Here is a 23,646-nt window from a genome sequence, read left to right as displayed (position 1 = left end):
AGGCAGCGTCAGATGCCACTGCTGTTGCTGCCAGAACCATGGCTTCTGCTATCTCCATGCTGCGAACCTCTTGGTTGTTCCTCTCTGGGTTGTCCACCGAGGCCCAGCAGTCAATGCAGGACTTGCCCTTTGACGGCCGAGCCCTATTTGCGGAGCAAACAGACAACAAGTTGCATGGCCTCAAGGACTCCCACACCACTCTGAAAACCCTGGGTCTTTACGTCCCAGCCCCGGCACATAAGCCGTTCAAACCGCAGCACCCTCAGGGCCAGGGCAACTAGCCATGGCAGGACCAGCCCTACAAACGAGCCAAGGGCTACAAGTGCCATCTGAGCCACCCGCCTCCAGCCTATGCTCAGTCGGGCTCAACCTGTACCAAGCAAGGGGCCAAACAGTCATTTTGAGGGTGCGCCTGAGTGCGACCTACAAGACTGTTCCCCAGATCCATCTGTCCCAGTGTTCTCCAACCGCCTTCCCCTTTTTCTCCCTGCTTGAACCACTATAACCTCTGACCGATGGGTCCTCAGCACAGTGGAGCAAGGTTATACCCTCCTGTTCCTTTCTAATCCCCCTTCCCACCTGCCTTCCCTATCCCTCTTCAGGGACCCCTCTCACAAGAGTCTCCTCGTGCAGGAGATAAAAGGGTTACTGCAGCTGGGTGCAGTGGAAGAAGTTCCTCTTGAGTACAGGAACAAGGGGTTCTATTTGTGGTACTTTTTAATCCCAAAGGCCCAGGGCGGTCTATGGCCCATCCTGGAGCTACGAGACCTCAACAAGTACTTAAAGAAGCTAAAGTTCCGCATAATTTCCCTGGCCTGTATCATCCCGTCCCTGGATCCGGGAGACTGGTATGTCACCCTTGACTGAAGGACGCATACTTCCACACCGTGATCTTTCAAGGACACAGACACTTCCACCTTTGGCTCCATGTCCAACCTGTTCATAAAACTTTCATTTTTAGTTGCTAATACTTCGGCCAGGAGGGTGAGTTGGGAGCCCTCATGGCAGACCCTCCTCATACGGTTTTTCACAGGAAAAAGATATCCGTTCATTTCCATTCCAAGTTCCTCCCCAAAGTTATTTCTGAATTCCATGTCAACTGAAGTATCTACTTACCTTTCCTTTTTCCACAACCCCACTTTTCTGCCTAAGAGAAAAGACTTAATTCCCTTGATGTCGGACATGCCCTGGTGTTCTACCTTCAAAGGATCAAACCCATCAGAAAATCACCAAGACTACTTCTTGCCATAGTAGAAAGATTGCAAGATCAAGCAATATCCTCTCAGAGAAATTCAGTTTGGGTTTTCAGGTGTATCATCGAGTGTTACCAGTTAGCTTGCATGCCTCCTTCTGACACCAGCAGGACACGCTCCACAAGGGCACAAGCTGCCTCTACAGTATCCCTGTAGGACATTGCAGTACTAGATACGTGCAGACATTACGTGCTCGTTCAGGCCTCTGCTGCAGACGCAACAGTAGGAACTGCAGTACTGCAAGCATCTTTTCTGAGGGTTTCCTCTCACCCCTTCCAATCTGAGCACTGCTTATCGGTCACCCAGATGTAGACTACACATAGGGACCAGCACTTGAAAAAGAAATGGAGATTTACCGGTAGCTGCAAATTCTTCAAAATGTGTGGTCCCTATCTGTATTCCACTACCCACCCTACATCCCCTTTGCTTTAGATCCTGTTCGATTTGTGGTAAAAAGAGGAATTGGAGAGGTGTGAACCTGCACTGCCTCTTATACCCCTGATTGGGAGTACAAGGAGATCTACCACACGTGTGCAGGTCAACTGATGCTGTCTGTTAGAATTTCCAGACTCAGGTGCATGGCGTGCATATGTGCCCATGTGTGGACTACAGATAAGGATCACACATCTTGAAGGACTTCCAATTACAGGTAGATAAACTCCATTTCAAAGTTGTTTCAGGTGAAATGTAGAAGGGATAAAAATGAAATATAGGTCTGTCTAGTAATTTTATTATGGAAGTATTTTTATGTATCTTGAGTACTTAAATTGATGTCTATTGAAAAAGTATGCTACTTTCTTTTCTACTCTTCATTGTTTCTTGTTTTATTCAGGCTTTGGAATGGATCCATGACAATGGAGAGTTTTATTTATCCACGCATACTTCCACTGGTTCCAGTATCCATCACACTCAAGAGCTTTTAAAAGAACATGAAGAATTTCAGATCACTGCAAAGGTAAATAAAGAGCAACAGCAGGTGTATGGCCAGCTTCACCTTGCTGTATTGGCTCTCTTACCTGTTTCCACTTGACATGAAATGAAACACAAAATTGCTGGTGTTACCCTACGTTGACAAGACTGTGGTGACCTCGCTTAAAAATGGAGAAAGATAACTTCCTTTCGAGTCCTCAGCTTGGTTGGTTTTCAGATCAATCTGGAACTCAACTGGAACGCAACTCTTAAATCTTATTTTATGTTAGCAAAAAGCAGTAAGGCTTATTATGTTCCAGTTTGTGTGCTTCAAAATACTGAACACTTTACTAATGAGAAGATAGCACAAGATGAAAGATTCAATCATTCAGGTATGGCTCTTACCTAGAACAACATATTGTACTACAATGTTTCTAGGCAGTGGCAGGCTTACTTCTCTGCACACTGTGGCCACATGGGACCCAGCATCACAGGTGCAAACCTAACATTCCAGGCACAGGACATTTTGTTCATTATTAATTGTTGAACTCTGGCACAAGTAACTGCAGCAGGGATTGGTTTCCCTAATTTCCCTCTCCTGCTCCCCATTTAAAAAGCTGCACTTTGTCTACACCTCTTGGCTCTCTGTCCTGTGTGGAAAAATCATGGAGCCTCAAGCTGGTAAAGAGGTGGTGATCAAAGAAAGATAGCTGGAAATGCAGGATATCATGGAGGAAGGAAGGAGAGACTGGTCACATTATATATGGAAGGACTAAGCATGCCTCTGCACACCAAACCCACTGTCCCCTCAAAGACTTGGTCCAACCCTCTTAATGTTAAACTTCTGCCATGCAATGCTGCCTCTGTTATTTTCAGTGGCAGACAGCGGGTAGTGTGCGCATTTTAAAGTACCATTTTAGTGCAACTTCCCTACACATATCAGCCATTTGTCAGGAGGATGCGTTGTCCTTAAGTATGAGCATAAGTCTTTGCAGGCTCAGGGCCAGTGTTTGTATTGTGGTAGTACCTAAAGACCTTAATAGGGATCAGAGCCCCTTGGTGCCAGGAGCTATAGAAACACCTGAGAAGACGTGGTCCTTGCCCTAAAAGCTTACCTTGCAGAACTGCTCTTCTCTATTTCCAGTCAAGAGAATTTCCAAAGGTTTAAAGTATGAGGTTTTTTGCTGCTGTTGAAATAATAAAGAAGCAGGCAGCACTTGCTGATCTTCTTTTCCTTGCGAAAAATTATGGTATTTAAAAACACTTGGGTGGGATAGAAGGGAGATGATGGAAGGTAACACTTATTCAGTTACCTTCCATCAGCCCTCCACTTGTTTTTAATAATTAATTATACAAAACGAGCCCTCACATTATAGGTACTTGGCCGTAACTTTACTTGGCAGTATTTTCCTGTTGTTTTTCACAGCAAACCAAAGAGAGGGTGAAGCTGTTGATACAGCTGGCTGATGGCTTTTGTGAAAAAGGGCATGCCCATGCAGCAGAGATTAAAAAATGTGTCACAGCAGTGGACAAGAGGTACAGAGACTTCTCTCTGCGCATGGAGAAATATAGGACCTCTTTAGAAAAAGCCCTGGGGATTTCTTCTGATTCAAATAAATCGGTGAGTGAAATTTCTGCATGTTTTAATAGGTGAATAAGCAAATGCTTTAACATAGCTCCTTGTACCTGATCAGATTGGCCATTGTTTTTCCATGTCTCCTCCCTTAACCATTTTCCCTTTTCTCCTTAACACAGAGCAAAAGCCTGCAGCTGGATATAATCCCAGCTAGTGTTCCTGGATCAGAGGTGAAACTGCGAGATGCTGCTCATGAGCTTAATGAAGAAAAGCGAAAATCTGCCCGCAGGAAAGAGTAATGCAGTCTTTACAGATATAAATATGTAAATTACTGTTAGTGAAGCAACTGTCATATTTTTTTACTTCAAGATTTAGCAAAACATTTTAAATAGGAATGTAGCAAAGGAGAGCTCTGTACTACCCAGAGTCTACCTTCCATAGCCTTGCACAGACTTATTCATTGCCTTATTCCAATTTTGGTTCTTCACTATCTGGGTTTAGGAAGTGTTCAAAACCAAGCTTAAAATGAGGATCATTTTAAAAAAAGAAGAAGAAGAATCGGTAGAAATCCAGAAAAATTCACGAAAAATAAGTGGGCAAGGAGGGAAATAGTAGCAGTGAGGCTAAAGTATTTGCAAAATACGACTTAAAATAATATTAAATAAGTAACACAACTCCATAAAAGGTCGAGATTTTTCCTGCTCATGAATAGTAGCGGCTATTGCTCTTCTTTTTTTTAATCAGTTGAATAGTAGCCCCATGCTTCTAATGGATCCTCTTCTCTCTCTCTGTGTTAATGGTCTTAAAATCCTTGCTGCATCATCCCTCCATTTTTTTTTTCCAATGTAAACTTTGCTAGTGTTGGAAGCCCCTCCCCCAACAAAAAGTCCTTCTGATGCTAATTAATCTCTTATATGCTTTTCTTGTAATATTGGAAATAGAGTAAGTTCATTGCAATGGAGAGAGCATATTCTGGTTAGTGGAAAAGCATTATCCTGTGATCTAGCAGGCTGCGATTTGATCTTTCATTCTTTTGTCATTTTTAAGGTTCATTATGGCTGAGCTAATTCAGACAGAAAAGGCTTATGTAAGAGACCTCCGGGAATGTATGGATGTAAGTGTATATTTTATGGGACAAGGTTTGATTATGTGTATCATTTTGCTTCTGCATTTCTTTAGCAACCAAGTGTTGTTAGTTTATCATCACAGGGCCAAATTCTGTGCTAATTTTTGCCTCCTGCTAACTTGCTGGTGTCAACATAATTGCACCAGGTGTCAGCCAATGGAGAATTTATCCCATGTGCTTTATTTTTGCTCATTTTTATTTACAATACTTTATTGCTCTTTGCTCAATAGAAAACATTTTAATGGTCTCAGAACTGACTATCTACTTCTGTTGGGTTTTTGGTCAGTTTGTTTTGTTAGTAGCAGAGATGAGCCTTTGTTAATTCTTTCATTGTGTTTATCACTTGTTTCAGGACTGGCTGACTCTCTTTGAATAGAAATTCAGAGAGGTTCCATGGAAAAGTGCCCAGTAATTGTTAAACTCGAGCAAGTAATGCTCAGCAGTAGCTATTACGCAAAATGAAAACTTCTGGAATCCAAACATGATATAATACCCTGAAGCACTGTTTGTTATCAGGACTATTGCATATTTGAAAAGATTAAGTCTCAAGGAGCATATTTGATTGTCACTTTCAGGCCTTGACTTTTTTTTAAGCTGCACAGTGTGTAAAGCTCCATACCCCAAAATCAATTATAAGTTGTACTTTCCTGTACTTCTCCCTTTGAGAATGTTTACTTACAAATGTCAGAAACTGCTACTGTTTGGAAACTTGATTGCTTTTCATGTGCCTTTTTCCTTCTGGTCAGACGTATCTGTGGGAAATGACCAGTGGCGTTGAGGAGATCCCACCTGGTATTGTAAACAAAGAACACATTATCTTTGGAAACATGCAGGAAATCTATGAGTTCCATAATAAGTGAGTAACTTAGCTTCCATGCCTATGTTTATTAGTAAAGATTAAGTGATCACTTCAGGTATTTCCCAGTCAGAATATTGTGTATATTGTGGCAAGATGGCCGATGTTTATATGGTGGGTCCTGAGCTTTTCTTGGAGAGAGGCTAAGATGTCACCCCTTGCCCCTGCTCTTGGGTGCCAAGGGCCCCGCTACTAGCCCGGGAAGGTGGTAGAGGAGGGAAGCAGGGGAGGGGTCTGGGTTTGCTCTTCACTCTGAGTCCCAGCCCCTCTCAACCTCTGCGGGTTTCTTACCCTCGTCGCCCTTAGATGGGGTTACCCTCGGTCCTTAGATGCTGTGGGGAAGGGAGTCTCCCTGTACTGCTGGGGCAGGGTCTCCCTTACTTCAGTGTTCAGGTTTTCCAAAACTCTCAACACATCTCCAAGCTCCAGTCGTCTCTCATTCCTCCTCCTCCTCTGACTGCCTGAAGCAGCGAGTTTTATTTGGTTCCTGACAGGGTTTAATTGACCACAGGTGCTCCAATTAACCTGTAGCAACCCTCCCTAGTCTACAGGGAACCACGCCTTAATTAGCCTAGGGCTTATATATTTCCCCTTGACCGTTCTACCATTGCTCCCTGGCCCTCCTGGATCACAATATAAATGAATAAAGGACGTTTTGCCACAGCAGTAGCTAAAGTGTCTCCCTCATTGTTGAATTACTTGCTTCCATTATAGCATTTTTCAGTAAATAGCTATATAATTCCATTTAAAATGACCTTCTCTGTCCCAGATATGTCTACTAATCTTGAATTTTTTAAGAAGCAATTTGAACGCTTAAGTAAAGTTCTAGACTGGTTGGTTGATTGCCTTGAAGAGATGGACACCACTGATTCTACTTAGCACTGGCAGTGGTTGTGTCAGGTTCATCATGTTCACCTGCCAGTGGGCTCATTTCTGACTTTTAGAAACCACTGCTAGTGGGAGGCGGTAGTTCAGTCTCTTTTTCTGTTGTTCCTTGGCCCTACTGTGAAAATTGCCAAAAAGGATTGCCATTAGCACTGGTTACAAGGAGTTTGATATGGACACTTGTTCAGTATACCTTTTTTTTAACTCTTAATGATTCAGAAGCATTATGTTTAGCTAGCCTTACTCACATTTTGCTGTTGTTTGTTACATGCACTTACTGCATCTCGTGTTAAGTTCGAAGGAAATCTTTTTGAGTGACAGACCATGTAAGCCTGTGTGTTTGTCTGTTGCCTGGCTTATCACCATCCAGATCCTGATGGGTGCTTTTACATGCTGTTGTAATAGAAATAATAATAATGTCTAGCAGAGCTACCATTTTATATATTATCTGAGGGATTCACAACAGCTATATTCTCTAATGATCCACAAGGTACAATAGCAGTGTGCACTATGCCGTATCAGTAGTGAAAAATCTCAGACTTAATAAAATTCATACCAGGAACTTAGATCAATAACAAATTACTTGGCTGTGAAAGGGATAGTCTTGCAAAGAAAGCCACTTGTTGATTACTTTGTATGCACCTGTTGCTGCCCTTAAATAACTTCATAAATAATCTATTATGGGTATAGATAATGGAGGTTTTTTTCCCTTCATTGATTGGCTTTTTTAGGGGTGGGTGGGGAAGGCTTTTATTGCTGGGGCTGGCCTCCATCTCTTTTTCTATTTTTTACTGACATTTTAAAAATTAAACCATTCGTGGGGCTTAGGTGAGAGGACACCAATTAGCCCCTTTCTGAAGGGAACAGCAACAGTTACTATAGTGAGTAGATAATACAGCAGTAAAAGAAAAATCAATACAACAGTATTTATCACCAACTATTTAAAATCTGTGTTGTTTGAGATGTGGTATTTATAGGGTCCTGGCACCCCAGATTCTCATCCATTCATAGTATCTTGATCCAGTTGTCAGACCATGCTGTTGGTATGAAGATCCTCTAACAATATATCTGCTTAAACTCTAAATAAATGTTAGCTGCCCTAATGAAAACATGCCATGTTCCTTTTAATGGTGTTCTGTTTTTCTCTACCCGTAGCATATTCCTAAAGGAGCTGGAGAAATACGAACAATTACCAGAAGATGTTGGGCACTGCTTTGTAACTTGGGTAATGAAATCCTCGTTGGTGTTAGAAGTAACAAAGGAAATTGAGAGCAGAAGGAGATGGAGACTTTCGTTTTGTGTAGTCTTTTTCTTAATTAGTGGATTTGTAGAAGTACTTTTCTTCCTCTTGGAGTAAACAAACCATTGACTTGAATTAAAAAGCCAATGTCTGCCAACAAATGCAAGAACATGGCTCCCACTGAAATCAGTTTGAGTTGCGTGCATACACCTGAGGCAGAATATAGCTCACTTAACTATAAATCAACTTTCTCATTCCTTTTTATTATTTTGATTGTAATATGTTTAGAGCCCTGCAAATCTGTGGATATCCACTGACCATGTTTGCGGATCGTGGATTGGATGTGGATACAAATTTTGTATCCGCCCCGGGCTCTAATTAGGTTGTGTATTTTCTCACAATGTTGGGTTGAATTGGAAAAGACTCCCCTGTAGTTTGTCTGGTTTCAGGCAGTGGAAATGCTGTTTCATAAGCTGTTTAAATTTGCGTTTTGTTCTGCAGGCAGACAAGTTTCAAATGTATGTTACATATTGTAAAAATAAGCCAGATTCTACTCAGCTGATATTGGAGCATGCAGGAGCATATTTTGATGTAAGTACCAGACTCTTTGTGTATATATTAAAAATATGGATGGGTTGTTATTAATCATGCAGTTCTAATTACATTGGAATGCCTAAGAAATTGGACATCTACTAGTAACACCAGATAAACTCTCCATAATTAATAATCCTACAACACAATGTCAGTTAAATCGAAGAACTTTTATGTCTCTGGTGTCTAATATATAGTGTTTTATTGCTATTTTAGTCCCCTAAAAATCAATTAAAATATAATTTTAAACAGTCGCTATTACCTATCAAAGGAATTGGAAACATAGCAATGGTTGAATATCTGTTTTGAAATGCAAACAGATTTTAGCAACTAAAACTCACATATAAAACTACAGTTTTAGAGACAGATGCTGCATATTCTAACAACGATGAATTTGGTTCAGTTTGATTGCACTGAATCAAGACTAAAATCTTGGACTAGCAGCATAAAAATGTATATTAACAGTAACCTGCTTATATTTCTTTTCAATGTACTGTTCAAAGCTGCTGTAATCAGGGGGAAAGGGTCTCCTGCCTATTGGTTAGCATCTACGGTAGCCGTTACCCCTAGTGGGTGTGGTTCACGCAACTCCATTGAATGGATACAGTTCTCAGGGCAGCAGCTCCTCCTATTGGATACAGGGTAGACTGGGGTAGGGAAACCAGGTCCTTCCCACTACACCAGGTTCCAACCCAGGGCCCTTTGAGGCTGGTTTGGCTGCACACCTGTCGGCATCTGATGTCTGCCTCAAGTTGACTTCCCTGGGTCACTTTCTACCTTGGCATGCACCCCATCCAGCCACCGCCCATCCCTGGGAAACATCACCTTCTGAGTTTCCAGCCCTGCTTCAGTTGCTGGGTGCTGTGGCTCCTCCACTTCCTGGTTCGGTGTGGACTCAGCTCAGGTCCTCCTGCCTTCTTAGAATCATAGAAGATTAGGGTTGGAAGAGACCTCAGGAGGTCATCTAGTCCAACCCCCTGCTCAAAGCGGGACCAACCACAACTAAATCATCCCAGCCAGGACTTTGTCAAGCCGGGCCTTAAAAACCTCCAAGGATGGAGATCCCACCACCTCCTTAGGTAACCCACTTCAGTGCTTCACCACCTTCCTAGTGAAATAGGTTTTCCTAATATCCAACCTAGACCTCCCCCACTGCAACTAGAGACCATTACTCCTGTCCTGTCATCTTCTACCACTGAGAACAGCTGAGCTCCATCCTCCTTGGAACCCCACTTCGGGTAGTTGAAGGCTGCTATCAAATCCCCCGTCACTCTTCTGCAGACTAAACAATCCCAGTTCCCTCAGCCTCTCCTCATAAGTCATGCGCCTCAGCCCCTAATCATTTCCGTTGCCCTCCACTGGACTCTCTCCAATTTTTCCACATCCTTCTTTTAGTATGGGGCCCAAAACTGGACACAGTACTCCAGATGAGGCCTCACCAATGCTGAACAGAGGGGAATGATCACATCCCTCGATCTTCTGGCAATGCTCCTACTCATACAGCCCAAAATGCCATTAGCCTTCTTGGCAACAAGGACACACTGATGACTCATAACCAGCTTCTTGTCCACTGTAATCCCCAGGTCCTTTTCTGCAGAGCTGCCTCATAGCCAGTCGATCCTCAGCCTGTAGCAGTGCATGGGATTCTTCCATCCTAAGTGCAGGACTCTGCACTTGTTCTTGTTGAGTCTCATCAAATTTCTTTTGGCCCAATCCTCCAATTTGTCTAAGTCATTCTGGACCCTATCCCTACCCTCCAGCATATCGACCTCTCCCCCCAGTTTAGTGTCATCTGTGAACTTGCTGACTGTGAAATCCATCCCATCATCAAGATGTTGAACAAAACTGGTCCCAGGACCGACCCCCTAGGGTACTCTGCTTGATACTGGCTGCCAACTAGACATAGAGCTGTTGATCACTGCTCGTTGAGCCCGACGATCTAGCCGGCTTTCTATCCACTTTATAATCCATTCATCCAATCCATACTTTTTTAACTTGCTGGCAAGAATACTGTGGGAGACCGTATCAAAAGCTTTGCTAAAGTCAAGCTATATCGCGTCCACTGCTTTCCCCATATCTACAGAGGCAGTTATCTCATCCTAGAAGGCAATCAGGTTGGTCAAGCATGACGTGCCCTTGGGGAATCCATGTTGACTGTTCCTGATCACCTTCCTCTCCTCTTCAAAATGGATTTCTTGAGAACCTGCTCCATGACTTTTCCAGGGACTGAGGTGAGGCTGTGACCAGTCTGTAGTTCTCCTTCTTCCCTTTTTTAAAGATGGGCACTATATTTGTCTTTTTCCAGTAGTCCAGGGGAATTTTCAAAGATAATGGCCAATGGCTCTGCAATTACATCAACCAACTCCCTCAGCACCCTCGGATGCATTAGAACCAGGCCCATGGACTTGTGCATGTCCAGCTTTTCTAAATAGTCTTTAACCTGTTCTTTCACCACTGAGGGCTGCTCACCTCCTCCCCATACTGGGCTGCCCAGTGCAGCAGTCTGGGAGCTGACCTTGTCTGTGAAGACCGAGGCAAAAAAAGCATTGAGTACTTCAGCTTTTTCCACATCATCTGTCACTAGGTTGCCTCCCTCATTCAGTAGGGGTCCCTCACTTTCCCTGACCACCTTATTGTTGCTAACATAAGCAACCAACTCTTAGCCCAGAGCTGCACCTTAACTCCCCTCCCGTCCAATGAGGGGTTTATACACCCCATCACAGCTGCTAATCTAATTATGGCACAACTTGCTTTTATATGGAAGTTCCTTACAAGGTATATGTGATGTCCATTTGAGACAAGGGCATAAAGGCAGCAACTGCTTCTGGACTTTGAGCACCGAACTTCATTGAGGACTCATAGTTGTCACAATAGAGGACTGAGATTCCCTTTCCAAATGTGACCTTGGTTAAAGAGTGCATTTGTATTTAAACTCCAATTATGGTGCTCCCTCCTATGTATGTACTCTGAGCCATCACTAGTGAAATGGATACTGGGAAGAACTGTTTGTGCAAAGAGGAGAAAAAAGGGGCTTGTGATTTAATCACCTCTAAAAAAATCTTTACAGGTATCTGAACTGTATGCCAAATAACTTTCACTAATGCCACCAACAGTATGAATGTTTTAAAGACCCATCACGTTGGACTTCCACATGCTGCATTTCTACTACATGAAAATGAAGAGCTGTGTTGGGAGAGAAAACTAGTCAGAGAGAACCAAATAATCCTACGTAATGTGTAATTAGGCAACTAATGTTGATGTAAAAAGTGTGTGTATGCAAATGAATGCACACTTAGTACATATATGAGCACAACACACATGCATGTAACATTCATAGCTAAGTATATGTAGAAGCTAAGACTGCATTGTATATTATAGGGGGATGCTGTTTGCAACTGTTTAAAACCTCAAACCTAAGATTTCCTTTAAAACAGTACCTTATGCTTCTGAGTCTATTAAAGAAATCTAGCGTTTCAGCTTCAAACTAAAAACATACTTGACTTCATATTTAGTACACAGTCTGTACCTCATGCTGTGTGTGTGACTCCATTACGATCGTGGTCTTACAACTCATGGATTCAATACATAATTTGTTACTTAAAAATGAGTACAACTGCTCTGTGGGTGTAAATTGTATTAAAGTTTTGTGCCAAATTGACACAACCAATCAATCAAACATTCAGTGTTTGAGGTTCTTAATTAGCCTACTTTTATAACTGTTGTAGTATACTGGAAGAAAGTCCTCCATGTAAATACTCAGCTTTCCTCTTAAAAATCTTGCCTACTATTGCTGAGCTCTTTCTCTTTTGGTAAGTAGTCAGTAAATTACACTGCTTGCTCCCTCTGCTGGCCTTGTAGCAGCAGTTAATGAAACATGTTTCCCTGAGTTGGTTACACTTTAAACTAGCAAACCACAGTGTGAAATCTGTTCCCAAATGGGTGTTGGCTATTGCCAGACAATATCATCACAGCCAAAAGCATTTTCCTGTTTACTCAAAGTGACTTAGGAAATAATTATCAAAGTTAAAATGCCTAAAAACTCAGTGTTTCAGATCCAGAGTCTGTGCTGTTCAGATGCAGGTCCTTTTTAAAAGCTTGATGAGAGTTGGCCAAGAAATTAATGTTTGTATGGAAGGGGAGCAGATGGACTCAAAACATAATATGCTTTGGTTTGAAAATCTTGCTATACCGTCCTTTTTTCTTTGCTCATTACAATGGAAAGGACAGGTATTGTATCAATTGTAACACTTGTAGCTGGCTAACCTACTATCGTTAATACACATGACACTCAAATTCATCATTGTTCGATACAGGAAATACAACAGCGGCATGGATTGGCCAACTCCATCTCCTCTTACCTTATCAAACCTGTCCAGAGGATAACAAAATATCAGCTTCTCTTAAAGGTAGGTATTACTTTAAAGTTGTAGGATGTCTGATCCTGCAGTTCTCATACAGGCAAAAACCCCATCACAGTCAATAGGACTGTTACTTGCGTAAGGCCTGATGCTGCAGCTTTTCACTGAGCCTCAGGAACTGCAGTAACATCTTCTGTAAGAAACTGCTTAAAAATGAAAAAATTGTCCTAAATAAGCAATTTTCTATTCAGACACCTGTAAATCAAATATGACACCTATACACTTGCCCTAGTTATCCTACTCTTAATTTTAAAAATACTTTTTCCAGTTAAAAAATGAGCAGCTAATGTCCATCCCAAGAGTTTGTGAATGATAATGTTGAAATAGCTACTAGAATGAAGTCTCATAAGCCTCTAGCTGTATTAATATTTTTTAATTGCTTAATATACTATTACGAGTGTCTGGAAAACCACAGGGCTATGGATTTTTATGTAATACTGTATAGTATTTGCAATGTCATTGTCTAGATAATTTTAAAACACAAATAGACAACTATTACTACTACAGGATGCGGGTAAATTTGAGCTTACAGTTCAGCAAAAGAAGCATTTGACAATGGAGAGAGAACACTTTGGACTCCAGGGCAGTGATTATGAGACTTGGGCAATGTACTGTATTTGCAGTTTTAAAATATTCCAAGGGTATCCTGGGTTTTGTGTGCTTAACAAGTTCAAAATTAGATATTAACTTTTTCTATGTTTAGCTAAAATTGCACTTTGATTTGATTGCCAGCCTGTGTACTGATAAAATATTCCTTATTGTTCTGTTTGAATGTTTAATAGCTTGGCCATTTCAGGTCACAACGGGTGGAAACTACATCTCATTTTATATTGAATGTGAAATCCTCCCTGTCCTCTGCCAGTGAAAAAAATTAATGAATAAATCCATAAACCTGTTAATTATTTAATTTACAATATTGATCCAAACAGATGTGTGTTTAGAAAGTGTCAACTGTCAGTTTCAAAACTTAATTTTAAATATAAACATTGCCAAAATTATGGATTAATACAAAAGTTGTGGGGCAGCCTGGTGTCTGAGTTGATTGGTGATGTGCACTGACAAGGAAGCCTAGTTTCATGACCCCAGTGAGTCACAAAGCAGTAACTGTATGAGTAGAATATGCCTCACTACTCACAATCAGCCACTTCATCCCCCTAGTGGCATTGACATCCTCCATATTTCTGTTCAGTTACCTGTAGCTTAAAGGGTGTTGGTGCATTGTGGGATACTGTGAGAGGCTAGAGGGGGAAGAAAATGTGGACCAGCCCATATCCCCAGGAGAAGAAATAAAAATAAAAACAAATTGAAAGTTAGAAGTAAATGACACTCTCCATGTATAGTTGTTTCTTACCTAGTTAGGGAATGCAGTGGCAGTGTTGCGAGCTGGGTCAGGCTTGAAGTTAAGTTTGAGGGCTGGGCTTCACTATGAGGAGATCCACGCTGCTGCAATCAATGGAGCAGGTGTCGATTTAATGGGTCTAGCGAAGATCCGCTAAATCGACGGCAGAGTACTCTCTGGTTGACTCAGAAGTAAGGGAAGTCAACTGGAGAGCGTCTCCCATCGACGCAGAGCAGTGAAGGCATCGACTTCAGTTATGTTATTCACGTAGCTGGAGTAGCATAATTTAGATTGACTTACCCCGGTAGTGAAGACAAACTCTGAGTTAGAGTCCAGCCTAGGGTTATTGCTGTTTGAAATCAGATTTGATGGTGTCAAACGTGCCAAGCTTTTCTCATGACATTTTAGCCTAAAGTGGCAGAATCCAAAAAACAACTGGACACTGTCTTTCATCTGGATTGGCCAGAGTGCCTAGATTGGCTGTGTTCATGAGATTTTGCCTGTATCTGGACCAGAATTAGAAAATAGGCTCCTTTCACTTTTGGAAGCGACCAGTACCAAATACACAGAAGTGGGTGGAGATGCAGAGTTCTTAATCCAAACCCCCTCCCTGTGCCTGAAATCAGCTGGGGTTGTAAATCAAGGCTGTGGCATACATTTTGGCCTATCTTCGGACTTCATGATGTGGGATGATGTGCTGAAGGAAGGCTGGAAAGCATTAGGGCTGACAGATTTAAGGAAAGTATCCAACTGAGAACATTAAGTTTATTTTGTGTTTCCGATTATTCATGCATCATCTGCTGTTAGTTTGTCTTACCTCTGCACCACTCTCTATACAGTTTATTTAAATTGTGCCTCTCCCCTGCCATTTCATTCTGTCCCACTGTGCAGACGTCAGCAAAGTGAAGCATCCTGATTATATGCTTCAGAGAGCAGTCTTCTAACACACTGTTGTTTGCTGCCACCTGCACAGTGAAGTAAGGGATTAAAACAGCATTTTAAAGAGAAAAAAAGGCAAAGGAAGGAGACGTGGCAGATGTGAAAGAGCATAAATAAAAGCAACTAGGAAGAGTAGAGCGAGCCAACAGATTAGTGGCAGTTGAAATTTCAGAGGGCTCGGTCACTTCCTCAGATTCTGGCAGGTTGCTTTAATTTGTCTCTTTCAGAACCTATGCCCGGAAAGTCCTTGAAGTATCTTCAGCTTTTAGTACTAAAGCCACGTAACTCTGAAGTCTGTTTTTACTCTAGTTTCTTGCATTTATTGTGTTGACCGTTCTTTAAAAAAAATGAAGTAGCAAAAATAGGCTAAGAATGAGCAATAAGACCATTTTATTTTTTAAAGAGAAAAGAAGTTCTAGAAACATGCTGTAGTGAATGTGGAGCCCCGCTTGGATACCTGAGGGGGCATATATGCCTCTTTAGCTAAGGAAAGATGGGTCTTACACCTGTGTTGTTTAGATGCTGCAGCAGTGTGGCACAAGAATGTCTGACGCTAAGAAAGTCCTGCCTTAGAGTCAAGTAATGTGGACCCATGCAGTTTTATGCTAAAGTCAAGTGGGATTGCACATGGGCACAAGGATATATACTGTTAAATCGGAATGCAGGATTGTGGCATCCTACTAGTGCTTAAGGACATCTAGTGCTTAAGGACATCTCTTTGACCAGTGTGTCATGTATATATTCAAGCAAATCTATAACTTTTGGGAGATTTGCAAGTGTATACTAACATTTTACTGAACATTGGACATTAAAAATTTAATCACTTTATCAAAAGCTTCTTTCTTTAACACTTTCAGTTTTAAAAACCGATTAATATTTGGATCAGCTTACCTTAAAACATATGGATGGTTAACAAATCAAATAGAATCTCTTGCTACCCCTTCAGGGCCTGATCTTGTGAAGCATAGAGTATGTGCTACACTGCCACTTGCAGTCTGAGAGGAGCTGAAGGGCAGCTGGCAGGACAGGGCCTTTGGTCACCAGAGCAAATGCCACTGTTTTCGTTTTGTTGTATTGTAGAAACAGATGGTGTGCTAATAATGTTGATCTTCTGCAGGAGCTGCTCACTTGCTGTGAAGAAGGTAAAGGCGAGATTAAAGATGGTCTGGAGGTGATGCTTAGTGTGCCAAAGCGAGCCAATGATGCCATGCACCTCAGCATGCTGGAAGGTAGAACTAAAACTTGCCAACGTACACTTGTGTAATAAATTCTGTAACTACATATTAAAATATTCGCTGAAGTCAGAGAGATCTGAGGAAAAAGTGGAAATTTTGTTTAGAGTTGCTCTCGCTTTCTAATGACATTGATATGCTTTCATCTTTTTGAAATGGAATTATTTGGATGATTTCTTTTTATAAAACTATGAGGTAGCAGATGACAAAAAACTATAGTAATATATCTGATTAAAAAAGGATGTTCTTACATCTCGACATACAGCTGTTTACAGCTTACTTACAGTTGAAACATTTGATTCAGTTCTATTCTAAGGGAACGCACATAGAGCTAAATAATCTCAGCTGCATTTCTCATCCAGTGTCATAACTTTTTTTGTCTGAAGAAAGTTCAAAAAAGTATGTAAATCCACCAGAGGTGGTTCTGGTCTATGTATCAAGTAATAATCTCCAGGAAGGTCATTGCTTTCACATCTGTATGCTGTCTGTTCCATAACTGACTTCCGGTTCAAAAACAGTACATCTTTTGGCAGTTTAAAAAAAAAAAAAAAAGGCAACATAAACCAATTTAGTCTGAGACATAGCCAGAAAAGAACAATCATGTACATGCAGAATATAGCAGGCATTTAAGTTTGGATTCAATTGCTTACATATGCTTATAATTGACATTTGACCCAAACCCATTTCATAGTCTGTACATGATCATGTATTGCATAAAAAGATCCCCCATATACTTGGGAACTTTGATGGAAGATCTGTTTCACAAAGCAACCCATCACAAATAGAGATAAAAGCATGACCACAGGAAATTTAAGTTGCATATAAAGGATTTATCACAGATGTGTTGGCTAATATTTACATTTTCTTTGAGACTATTGTGACTGCAGGGTTGGGCCCTGTGATAGGAAACTGAAAACACTTCAGATGGGATTTCCAAAATCTCCTGAATGACGTAGAGCATACCATGCATTGACTTTCAGTGGGATATGCTCCTAAATGTCACTTTTGAAAATTCCCCAGCCCTCCATATTCTTATGGAACTACTAAAGTGAATGACAGTTTGCAGGATCAGTCCCAAAGTCCCATGTAATGTGAGCTTGAATGCTGAAAAGCATTAATGTTCATCCTTTACCACTAAACGCACATAGGCTGACTCCACAGAATATTCTAATATTTCTGTCACAAAGCATATGAGCATAGTTATGAGTCATTCCATGGCAGATGAATCTCATGAGTGAACACATTTCCTTTTATGTCTCGAGACTCCTAAATGAACATCCTAATCCAACTTCTCTAAGATACTGTCTACGTATTTCTCTACGTAAATTGTTTTATATTGTCATGGTAGTCAGGCCCCATTTATGTGCCGCTTTGTTACATAATGTTTTACACTTAAATATAGAGTAAATGTAAATTCACCCTGAAATGATGGAGAGGGGACTTTACTACAACTTTTGCTGCGACCTGTGAGAGATTTCTGAGGTCTGTATTCTTTTATAGCAGTTACTGAACTTCTTTTATTAAGAAAATAAAAGATGCCATTTGTCTAGACTGAGAAATGCCCTGGTTAAATTGTGCTTGCCAATTTATAGTGGGTAAAAGTAAATTAGTTTAGAAGGAAACTGGTGTTTGAAGGCCAGAAGTCTTTCTTCAAATTACATTCCTCTCTTCTGAAAGAGAGATGAGTCTGATGGTGCTCATAGTAAGTACGCTGAAATCTGAGGAGGTGTGGATCCCAACTAGAATATGCGTTGGGATCCACTGTTGGGATCCACTCAGGTCCATCTGTTCCCTAGAATTATAGTTCAAATAAATCTAGTTGGGCTTTTTGGGGAAAGAATATGCAAATTTGTATTTGCTAATTTAAAATCGACACCTGTTGTCCTGGCTTTGTGTCGCATGAGGCTAAAATCTCATTTGGCTTTAGATGAGTCCAAACCATCACAAGACAAAATAGTTTTGTAAGACTTCAGCCCAAGGTGGCAGAAACCTTGTAAGAAAAGTTTAATTTCATGATGGGTGATGTACATGAGAAGCTGATTTTGGAGACATGTCATTTGGAGCCAGAATCTTACCAGAGCAGTTCACAAGACTTTTCAGCTGTTGAATCAAAACATAAACTTGAGTAATGATTTGGTTTTGAACTGTAAAGCATACCCTAAACCAACTGGGATCGGAATACCACCTCCTGGAACCCTCTTTATTAAAAGTACTAAATATATTTGAAAACGGAGCAGTGAAGGAATGATTTGATAAAGCATGGTATGTTTTTAGTGTTCTCACTTCTACTTTTCAGCTTGACCTTGTCTATCTTTGCCTGTTTTGCAGGATTTGATGAGAATATTGAATCTCAGGGAGAGCTCATCCTTCAGGAATCCTTCCAAGTTTGGGACCCCAAAACTTTAATCCGAAAGGGTCGTGAGAGGCATCTCTTCCTTTTTGAGATGTCCTTGGTCTTCAGTAAAGAGGTGAAGGACTCAAGTGGGAGGAGCAAGTACATATACAAGAGCAAACTGTTTGTAAGTATGCGAAAACAGCAGAAGATTGTTGTGTCTGGAAAAATTAAAGAATTTTTATCCAAATGTAACCAAAAGTTTTAAGCAGGTGTATTCAAATGACTTAAACATGACTTTGGAACATATATGAAACTTAAGCTTTCAGCAACCCCCCCCCCCCCCCCCCCCCCCAAAAAAAAAAAAAAAAAAGCTTGATAGTGTTGGATCATTGGCCTTTTAAGGTAAGCAGTTAGGCTTACTCTCTTGCCGTGCTTCTGCGAAGAAGGGTGTGTTGAAATGGAGAAGTTATTAGTCCTCATGGAACCTGTGGAGGTGAAAGTGAATTTTAGGTTAGTTCAGTCTATAACAGTTTTGTATGTATCCATTGTACAGATGGTTGTTATGTAGGATGCATTTTTATAAGACTAAATGAGTTCTTTTTTTTAAAAGGATTTGGCTGACACAGAATTATTAGAAGTAGTATTTATAACTGTTAACCATTGCAATTATAATAGCACCCAGATCTCCTGGTCAGCTCTACAAAGATAAAAGAAGAGTCTGCCTGTCCTCAAAAGCTTGCAGTGGTCTTTGTAGAACACACAACTCTGCAGTACACCGGACCCTCGTGATAGCCCGGGGTTCAGGATCCATGCACAGTCCCACGTTAACGCGGGGAACGCGTTGCCCTGGATCCCAATTTAAATATTTAAATTTGGGATCCATCGCCGCCACCGCACTATAGCAACGCGGGCTACAGCGAGGGTTCGGTGTAATAGCTTCAGTGTATGTTCTCTTCTTACAGGGCCTTTTGAACCCTGCCTGCAAACAAATATTTTATTGGCTCCAGATAGTTCTGTTTATGGTCTGTTGGAAGGATGGAAACATAAATCACTGTTTTAATTTCTAAAAATGCTTTGGCCAGATTTATAAAGGTTACAAAACTGAGACTGGGATTTTTAAACGGAGCATAAGGTAGATAAGTAACTCACTTTCTTTGGCAACCCTACTCTAAACCAATAATGCAGACCATGCTTCAAAAAGTAAGAAGTATTCTATCAGTTCCTACCCTATCTACGGCACACTCCGATCAGCCCCACTCACCTGCTAATCCTTCCCTCTGGAAGAGATTGGGAGAATAACTACAACATGACCTAAACATCAGCGTTGAAGTGAGTCTGGTAACAAATTCCCTCATTGAGCACAGCCTGCTTTGTTGCCCACATGAAGCTGACCCCGGGAAGTCATTAGTTTGAGCACCTCAGGAGATCTCAGCTGCTAAGACTTTACCTCGGAGGAAGAGCCACGTGTAGGACAAGTACTAAAAAATAAACTCTGTCCCTTGCAAGCTTGTCATTTCAGTTCCCAGCTTCTGCTGGTAGCTCTTAGAGCCAGAGTGGTTGCTGGGAAAACACTGTGAAAGCTGCTTCCTTACACGTACCAAAAACTAGTACTGTGCCTCAGTTGTGACCCACCAAAAACAAAAAAAGGTCACCCCAGGCTTCAGAATATCCTGAGGACTCAGACTGCCAGTCATCGCAATCTGTAGGACCTCTACTGAGACAACCAAACTCTTTCTTTTGTGATCTAAACCGTGGTTTGATTTGAAGTTTCTAGGGATGAGAAGCTGGTGTATTAACCCATTGAACCGCATGAAGTCAACTTCTGACCCAGCTAAATGTCAGTAATGAAAGTTAGGAAACAAAATGGGATTCGTCATTAATACTAACGTCTAAAACAATCCCAGAGCTCTGCTTCCTGTCCAGTGTTGATGTTCTCATGTTGCACTGTGCCGAGGAAAGATCGTAAGCTGGAATTCGTGTTGCTCTGCCGCAGTCCTGCCTGATATCAGAAATAGAATGCATCGAGTAAATTTTAAAAAAAAACTTCAAGATATCATTGGAGGAACAGTTTGAAAATGTAAATGTAATAAGAGTTTGGAGTCAGAGAACGGGGTTGTATGATAGAGCTCCGAGTCCTCCAACAACTTCTGCTTGTTTCGATCTTAAAAGCTATGCATATAAATACTGTTCTGTCAGCTTCCCTGTGAAATGGCAGCACTTTCTATGTGAAATTAACTGTCTTGTACAGATGTGTTAAGAGTTTATACCTGGGTGCATCGGTGCTGCTGCCAGATTTTTCATACTTGCTAGGAGTAGACAGTGTATTGTCTTCCTGCTGCGCAATCCCACATCATAGCCCATCTGGTCTTTGCCATTATTAACCTATGAGAGGGAAACATTTCTGTGTGCTTGTGGAAATGGTAATCTTCAAGGCAGAGCTAGGATTAGGGCTTGTGGAAAATTTTCTGTTTATATTGGTTTTGTCAAAAATCCCATTGTTCTGTGGAAAAATTTTTACATCGTGTTTCCTTTCCATGGAAAATGTTGAATTTTCATAGAAAAATCAAAAAATTTTCTGCTGAAAGCTGATTATTTTGTATTTCAGGTATTTAGACAGAGTTGATATTTTCCCTGGAAATTTTTGACAAAAATCTTTTTTTGTTTTTGTTGTAATTTTCCATGGTGGCATTTTCTAACCAGATCTAATGAGGATATTGTCAAGATAATACTCTGGGGATTAAGTTGAAGAAAGAGAGCAAACCCATCACCCTCACCCCTCAGTAATACAAAAGTACATTGTCTCAAAATCAGAGATTGATGACTTAATTACTACATGTAACTCGACTAAAAGTGAAATTAAAGGAATGCCACCAGCTGAAAAACATGCAACTGTTTTTTATCCAGTATTGTGACAAGTAACAGCTGAATTACTGTCAAACAACTGAAAGGGGTTGGAGGAAAAAAATATATTTTCCTTTTGTTTCAGTTTCACGGGGTAAGCCTTACAGCACTTATGAATAAGCAGTTTCTTGGAGTAGATGGAGGAGAGACATTAATTTAAAAAGATGTGATTTGTAAATTTATAAAAATTGGCAGGACTTGGGAGCAAGTGCAGTACCTGAAACTACAGTACTTTAAAATTATTTTTTAAAACTTTACTAGAATTCAAGTTGTTGTCTTAATAACTAAAATTTATATTTAGAACTTGTTGCTGAATATAAATTATTCTATTTCTTGACTTAGTTTGAGACAAGCAGTGGAATTCTGTATTACTAGGGTTTTTTATTCTCTTCTTCAAATAGTCTATTTCATATTAATTTATATAGGGTACAGGCAGAAATATAATCTGATTTCTTTCTAATATTTCTATCCTCTGACTAAGCAGTATCTGAGGATGGGGCTTTTCAACACCAACGTCCCTGTAGCACCCAGAGGATTGCTTTTCCAAGTATCACGTACACTCATGACTTTTTAAAGTCCACTTAAAAATACTTTTCTGATATTTTTTAATTGTGATGTTACATGTTAAGATACCCTTCAGTATTTGCATTGTACAGCATGTTGGCACATGTAAAGATTGTTCATAGATCAATTAAATAAAAAGTGCTTTACAAACATTAAACACCCTTATGAGGTAAAGTTTTACAGATGTGGATGACAAAGCAGTGAGTCTAACTGATTTGACCAAGGCCACAAAAGCAAGTAGTGTCAAAATGCTATTAGAAAAAAAAAATTAGTGCCTCCCATGCTGTGGCTATCCAGTGCACACTACAGTCAGTGTGTAGATGCTAGTAGTGCTGTGTGTGTGTGTGTGTGGGAAGACAGTTTCCATTATGCATGTAACAATTGACTTTGTTACTTACACTTAAGCCATAATCCCACATAACAATTCTGAACGTTCACCTTTTTACATTTAAAAAGTCAGGCATCTTGCAGTTTGATTTGTTTCCTAATTTATTTGCTAGTTCTCTTGGACTAAATTCTTTTTGTATTGCTAAAGGAGAAACTAATTGACGTTTTATACTCCAATTGGAAAGAAAAAACAAGTTATTGGACAGCAATTCTCTACAAGGTTCTGGTATTAAAACATCTGCCTGTACCCAAATGTTCTGAGAAGCCAATACTTCGTCCTTTAATTTACCCTTTTATGTTTTGGATTCTTCAAGTAGATGCAGATGTGTATTCCAAGTAAGTGTGTGCGTGCGCTGGAGCCTTTTGCCTACTAGTGCCCCTAGAGGGGAGGTGCTCATGTCTTGTGCCTGTAGCCCTTCCTCTGGCTATATGAGGTAGCATCGCCCCAACCCCCCTCAGTTCCTTTTCACTGTCCATCAGCTGGAGTCAGACCTCTGTGCAGTTGTTGCTTCACAACCTTGCATTTTATCTCTTCACCTAGTTTGATTGTACATTGTAAATGGCTAGTTAGTTTAGTGGTAGTGCTCCCCGGTGATGCCCTCACTGGGGTTCAAGCATTGTCCTTCATGTGAAGTGGTGATTCCTAACAATGACCACCACACGTGGTGCTTGCTCTGCCTTGGCGAAGCCCCCCTTAAAGGAGCACTGTTCAATCTGCAGATTGTTCAAGGAGAGGACTCAGGTGGTGGACTTCGCCTTAAGCAACAGCTGCTTGAGCAGGCCACGAGGCCTGACCCAGTGCCATGGCCTTCCTCAGGCTGCAGATCACCCTCTGGCTCGGGAAGCACTGCCTCCTGTTTCGGGTCAGGGGCCTCTCTGAAGAGGCGTAGGAGTCGTTCTTAGTTGTCGGCACCAAAAGAGGAGGTCGCATAAGACTGATCGGAAGTGCTCTAGGTGCCAAGATGAATTCTCCCACTCTCCTGAGAAGAACGCGGACTGACACAGGTGACTTTGACTCTCCCTCAGTATAGGGTAGTGAGGGCAGACACCCCATGCCATCAACTCCAGTTCCGGCCTCTGGGCATCTGTTTAGTT

General features: G+C 41.0%; 1 protein-coding gene across 6 annotated transcripts in view; it reads left to right on the top strand.

Moving 5' to 3' along the window:
• TRIO (trio Rho guanine nucleotide exchange factor) overlaps positions 1-23,646 on the top strand; it is a 400,036-nt gene that overhangs the window by 249,731 nt on the left and 126,659 nt on the right. For all 6 annotated transcript variants that reach the window (XM_007065023.4, XM_037893324.2, XM_043540247.1 and 3 more), the window contains 10 exons: positions 2,086-2,208; positions 3,589-3,783; positions 3,918-4,033; positions 4,786-4,852; positions 5,611-5,720; positions 7,761-7,830; positions 8,347-8,436; positions 12,750-12,842; positions 16,250-16,361; positions 18,693-18,883. In XM_007065023.4, the coding sequence (XP_007065085.1) occupies positions 2,086-2,208; positions 3,589-3,783; positions 3,918-4,033; positions 4,786-4,852; positions 5,611-5,720; positions 7,761-7,830; positions 8,347-8,436; positions 12,750-12,842; positions 16,250-16,361; positions 18,693-18,883 (1,167 nt within the window). The remainder of the gene's footprint in view (positions 1-2,085; positions 2,209-3,588; positions 3,784-3,917; positions 4,034-4,785; positions 4,853-5,610; positions 5,721-7,760; positions 7,831-8,346; positions 8,437-12,749; positions 12,843-16,249; positions 16,362-18,692; positions 18,884-23,646) is intronic.

This window comes from Chelonia mydas, chromosome 2, assembly GCF_015237465.2.
Source record: "Chelonia mydas isolate rCheMyd1 chromosome 2, rCheMyd1.pri.v2, whole genome shotgun sequence".
Classification (NCBI taxonomy): domain Eukaryota; kingdom Metazoa; phylum Chordata; order Testudines; family Cheloniidae; genus Chelonia; species Chelonia mydas.
The sequence above is the reverse complement of the archived record's forward strand: the minus strand, read 5'-3'. Positions and strand labels throughout refer to the sequence as shown.